Raw genomic sequence first — 6,003 nt, forward strand, 5'->3', positions numbered from 1 at the left:
TATTTAATGAAGCATAGGTTATTAGTTCGAATTCTCCCTCTTCTTCCTCTTATGCAGATATGTCAAAAAAAAAAAAATTATAATTTTGCCGACCAAGATAATCCAATAATAAAAAGCTATTTAGATGTATATTATTAAGTGGATGTTCATGCAAGAAATTAATTATTACGACACGCCAAAATATTGTAATGGCAAGATGCGTTTATGATTTCTAAAATACATATTATTGTAATGGAATTTTTGAAGTGATATTTGTTTTTAGAACAACTGATTATCACGTGCACTTTGAAAAACAAATTTTGTTTTATGATTCAATTTATTAAACTAACGTTTGTTTTTATAGCACGTAATTTTTACATATATTTGTAATAGAATTAAATAGAAATATGTAATTTTTGAATGCATTTTTAAGAACAAATATTATTTTAGAAGAAAAACTTTGTCCATCATACATTACAATGTGTAAAACTCTAGATTACTGAAATTTAACAAATGTTATGACATTTTTTTTAATTTTTTTTTTTTGTAAGTTGTTAGGACACTTTAGATTGTGAATAATCTAGCTTTAGAATAATCATTATCTAATTTGCCTTAAATCAAATTAGGTCCGTAAGGAGTATATAATATATATATATAGAGAGAGAGAGAGAGAGAGAGAGAGAGAGATCGCACACGAAAACACTCTACACTCGAAATCTCGTTTCTTGGGCCATCCATTCACGTACATCGAGGAACTAATTCTTCTTTCCTGTTTTACCCCCAGCTCTTTTATTTATTTATTAGTAATAAACACATTATTTACTTGGAAGCACTAATTTATTTTCATATTATTTTTTTCCTCTCTGCAGTGCTTCTCTGCTTCCCTCGAGAGACACAGAGAGAGTCCAAAAAGCTTCAAATTTCCATGGATGCTTTGATCTACGCCCTCCTCAGTTTCAAAGAAATCTCTTAGAAACAAGCCCATGTAAGCAAAATTTTATATTTCCACTAAAAACGATCACATTTTTATTTGTTTGTAAATCATCCTTTTTTTTTTTTTTTTTTTTTTTTGTGTGTATGTACACGTGTTTTGTGATTCATTTATTCAAGTGTAATTATAAGATCTTCAAATTCCGTTGATGGGTTTTGTTCTGTGTGTGCTGAGAAGTGTATTGGATCCTTAATTTGCTGCAAAATTCTGGGTTCAAATGAATTTTTATTTTCATTTTCTTCTGGGTCTTGTGTGTATTAAATTATGGATTTTTAATGTGTGGGAGACCAGGTTCAATGGGGTTGGATTGGGATCCATGTTGGATCTCTTGGTTTTTGTTTCAATGTTATTGTTATCATTGTGGGTTGATTTAATATAATATATCTGTTACACTAATCCTGGATTTTTGTGTTTTTGTTTTTCCATTTTTTTAAGTTTTTCGAGGGCTTGCTTGTTTGGAGGGAATTTAGGATTTGGCACATTGCCAAGGGCTTAAAATGTTGGTTTCTTGAGGTGGGGTTTCATGGGTTGAACTCACAGAATAATGGGTAGTTTGAGAGAAGACGAAGAATATCGATTTTTCGATGCTCAAGAGGATATATCATCGATATCAGATTCAAATTCCGATAGCATTGAGGTATCTGAGGCTAGTTGTAGTTATGATATATGGATTCGGAGCCCGGGAAGTGTTAAAGAGCGTCGGAGTAAGTTTTTAGATTGGATGGGATTGAGTTTGGATCGCATTGGACATGAGAATTCAGTAGATGTATGTAGTGATGCCCCGGCAGAAGTGGTTGAAAGGACTAGAGAGAATAGTGGGGCTGTGTTGAGGGACTTAGGTTTTGGAGGTGAGTTTTGTTCCAGCCGGTCTTCAATGACTTGGTCTAAAGATGATACGGATTCTTCCAAACAGTGTAGTCCGAGGGAGAACTTTGTATGCAGAGATGGAACTTCCGGTGGAGAAGTGGGTTTGGGTCAGTCAGTAAGGGCTGAAGAGTCTGAGAATACTTCTGTGTCATCGATTTCATTTCAACAACTGATACAGAAGGAAGTTGAAGAGACAAACAATGTGGTGGGGTCAATGAAGAGAACCAAGAAGGGTTGGTTGAGTAGATTACGCTCCATGGCATGTGTTGTTGATAGTCAAGTTGATGCCGGTCAACTAAGACCTGGTGACAATGATGCAATTCTACGTTCCAGGGTTCAGAGAGTTAAGGTTCGTCAATCCAGGAAGCAGTTGAAAGAACTTTCAGCTCTTTATATGGGGCAAGATATCCAGGCCCATGAGGGTCCAATTTTGACTATGAAATTTAGTCCTGATGGGCAGTATCTTGCAAGTGCTGGCGAGGATGGGATTGTCCGATTGTGGCAGGTGGTGGAGGATGAGAGGTCTAACGAAATTGACATTCCGGAAATAGACCCTTCCTGCATATATTTCACAGTGGATCATCTCTCCGAATTGAAGCCCCTCTTTGTGGATAAAGAGAAAATTGGAAAATTGAAGAGCCTGAGGAATAATTCCTCAGATTCAGCATGTGTGATTTTCCCTCCTAAAGTCTTCCGAATATTGGAAAAACCATTGCATGAGTTCCATGGGCACGGTGGCGAGATCTTAGATCTCTCTTGGTCAAAGAATAATGTAAGTGATTATCTGAAAGCCAATTTAATTTTATGAATTAAACAAAAATGTTATTGATTTCACGCAATGTGATGTCTGTTATGGTGCAGTATCTGCTTTCTTCTTCAATTGACAAAACTGTCCGTCTGTGGCAAGTGGGATGTGAGCATTGCCTCAAAGTGTTTTCACATAGTAATTATGGTACGTTCCTCAATGTTTCTTTGTTTCATTCCAAAATCTATTTGGTTAGTTAAGGAATTACACAGGGTTGAATAAATATTGGGCCAAATATCCTGATATTATCATGTTATATTGGATTTGGTTTGGCCATATGTATTATGTTGTATTTATAGTAATGATCTAAATGTTATTTTATAATGTGATGCAGTGACCTGTGTTCAATTTAACCCTGTTGATGATAATTACTTCATCAGTGGTTCAATAGATGGAAAAGTTCGCATTTGGGCTATTCCTGGTTGTCAAGTTGTTGATTGGACTGATATAAGAGAAATTATCACTGCAGTGTGTTATCGCCCTGATGGACAGGTTCGGGGATTTTCTTGTTCCTGTGACTCGTAGAAAAGGTGATTAATAGTAACTGATCTTATATTAAGAATCTCTTTCATTCTGTCACAGGGGAGCATTGTTGGATCTATGGCTGGTATTTGCCGCTTTTACAATGTATCAGGTATGCTTATTGATAGGCACTTACACCTCTGTCTTCCTTTGCTTTGCTTCATTTGTGGATGAGTTGCAGCTGATATTTAGAAATAATTGTTTATAGGAAATTGACGAGTGTACGATAAATCCATCTGCATGCTGGCTTTCTAATTTGTGATGATAGTAGAGTGATACTATATTGGGACTTATCTGTATAACATCATTCCCGGATATCATTATGATTGGTTGGTTATAGTGTAGAAGCAATGTGGTTAGGTAGTTTTTTTCGGTTCAAGGGGTTTGTTTTATGCAAGTATAGAATTGTGCATTTATGGTAAGACGTGGAGTTTCCAACTATAGAAAATTAGATCTGTTTTTGGAACCTCCAGTTGATAAGGTTTTGTTTCTTTTGTGAGATGGAATAGAAGAATGTAATCTGCTAAGCATTCATGTCCCAGATATTTCCTCAAAAGTGTGGATATGCCCTTTTGTGATAACTGTGTCAGTAGGAAATCTAGGAGAGTCGGATGGCAGCTTAGATAAACTAAGCTGCTTAAGAAGAATCTGATGTTAATTACCTTAGTCTATCAGAAATCAGTCTTAGCCTGAATTGTATGCTTGCCTTTGCTGGTATATATATATTAAGTTTAAAGAAGTTTAAGAAAAGAGATTCATATATTTTTTTTTTCTCTCCCTTTTCTTTTGAAGGATTTGAGTTCTTGTGACTCATTTTAGAAATCTTCTTTTGAGACGGAAGTATTAGGGTCACTATATCCCAATCTGGACTTGTTGACTTCCATGGAAAATGCTACGTTTGACATTAGCTTTATAATTATTTTGTAGAATGACCTTTGCATTGGATAAAATTTAGAGTACCAGTTCAATTAATTAAGTGGTTCTCTTTTGTTTCAACCAGATAATCATTTGCAATTGGACACCCAAGTATGCGTGCACAGTAAAAAAAAACCACCATGCAAAAGGATTACTGGCTTTCAGGTACTTGATATTTGCATTGCTCTTGGTTTGCTTTTTTTGGTTCTTTCCTTTATTTTTATTCTATACCCTTTCATTTGAGAGACAGTTGTCCCTCATCATGTTTTATTTGAATTCAGTTTTTCCCACAAGACTCTAGCAAAATAATGGTCACCTGTGCTGATTCACAAGTCAGAATCCTTCATGGCATTAATGTGATTGGCAAATACAAGGGTACGCACTTGATCTTTGTCTGTTTTCCATGAATTTATCTTAAATAATAGATTTTTTTGGGGTTCCAACATTGAGGCCCCTTGGAGGAAGTTTACCGCCTATAAGTTATGCAACAATTGATTGGTTTTTAATTAGCAAAATCAGAAATCTATTTTATGTCGGAGTTCATGTTGGGAAGCATTGTGACATCCATTGCTGTCCATAATGAAGTATTAGTTTCTAAATTTTCTCTCTTTTTTCTCTCTAGGCCTTCGTACCACAGGAAACCTTATATCTGCATCTTTCACCTCAGATGGGAAACACATTGTTTCAGCTTCCGAGGATTCTAATGTATATTTATGGAACTGCAGTAGTGAGGAAGACACTGCCCTCGCCCAAGCCAAAAATATTAGGTCTTGTGAACACTTCTCCATCAATGCATCTGTTGCAATACCTTGGTGTGGTCTGAAATGTGGGAACTCAGTAAGTAGAAGGCACTTTCCAGTCTTGGATGAGAATCTGGCAGAAAATCCGCCTTTTCCTTCACCTGCTTGTTTCTCTCTGAGCCAAGAATTCCTCTTAGAGTCTTTTCCCAAGGGGTCTGCAACTTGGCCAGAGGAGAAGCTTCCTACTTCAAGCTCAATTACCAAGCCATCTAGCATGAATAAATCTCAATACAAGTTTTTGAAAACTTCTTGCCAGAACACATCCAGTTCTCATGTGTGGGGTCTGGTTATTGTGACTGCAGGCTGGGATGGACGGATAAAGTCATTCCACAATTATGGGTTACCAGTACCTCTTTGAAATATGAGTGGCCTGGCAGAGGTTTTCTAATGAATCAGAATTGTGATACCTAAGGTTGCAAATTTACATGTTAGTTCAAACATTAAGTCACTTAACCTTTGTTGTGATACCCCTGGTTGACTACCACATGCTGCAAATCTGATGTTGGGAAAGTGGACAAATGACTTTTCATTTGGCAGCATCAACCACCACAATAGGTTCTGCTATGAAAAACATTAGTAGCCATGTGCAGTGTGGATGATCCTGACACTTTTGGGTTTTTTTCCAGCGGGCCCCTTCTCAGATATCAGGTGTATTATCACGGATCTCATTCATGACAAGTGGCATCAGTTCCATGGTTGTAATATAATCCAACTTGGGATCAGTAAGTGGCTGAGGTGAGCTTATCTGGATACTTTGCTCAATTTTGCAACCTGATTTGTTAGTCTAAAAAGTTTTGTCTGCCGGCCGAAAAAAGGCGTGAAGTCATGTGTTAGGAGAGCCAATTTGAGATGTTATGTATGGATCATGCAGATGCCTGTGGGGCCTTGTATACCCATTTCCTTTTGTTCTTTTAAAATGCAAGGGGATCCGAGAGGTGGTGGTTGGAGTTTATTTGGGAAAAAAAATGGTGGGGAACTTCGCCATGATAATGTCTTGGCTGCTTTGAATGATTGAAGTATTTGTCTGCCATTTCCAATCCGTGCCATGGTTGGGCCATTCATAACTGGGGTTGGAGGTGGGAGGGCGTGGCCGGCCATTTTCAACAAAAAAATGGATTCATTTA

At 36.9% G+C, this 6,003-nt stretch overlaps 1 protein-coding gene across 2 annotated transcripts; it reads left to right on the plus strand.

Annotated features, from left to right (window-relative positions):
* Nucleotides 1–820: 820 nt before the first annotated feature.
* On the plus strand, nt 821–5,677 carry LOC132167231 (Transducin/WD40 repeat-like superfamily protein). Of its 2 annotated transcripts, none has more exons than XM_059578139.2 (8): nt 821–964; nt 1,406–2,609; nt 2,699–2,789; nt 2,977–3,134; nt 3,225–3,276; nt 4,165–4,244; nt 4,361–4,454; nt 4,702–5,677. In XM_059578139.2, exons 2-8 carry the CDS (start codon nt 1,515–1,517, stop codon nt 5,235–5,237), a joined length of 2,106 nt encoding a protein of 701 aa, XP_059434122.2. In that variant the 5' UTR covers nt 821–964; nt 1,406–1,514; the 3' UTR covers nt 5,238–5,677. The 2 variants fall into 2 exon arrangements, with proteins under 2 accessions (XP_059434122.2, XP_088369968.1); XM_088513842.1 differs by having other exon boundaries at nt 4,747–5,677.
* The last annotated feature ends 326 nt before the right edge of the window (nt 5,678–6,003 follow it).

Source organism: Corylus avellana, chromosome 2 (assembly GCF_965113065.1).
Source record: "Corylus avellana chromosome 2, dhCorAvel1.hap1.2, whole genome shotgun sequence".
Lineage (NCBI taxonomy): Eukaryota > Viridiplantae > Streptophyta > Magnoliopsida > Fagales > Betulaceae > Corylus > Corylus avellana.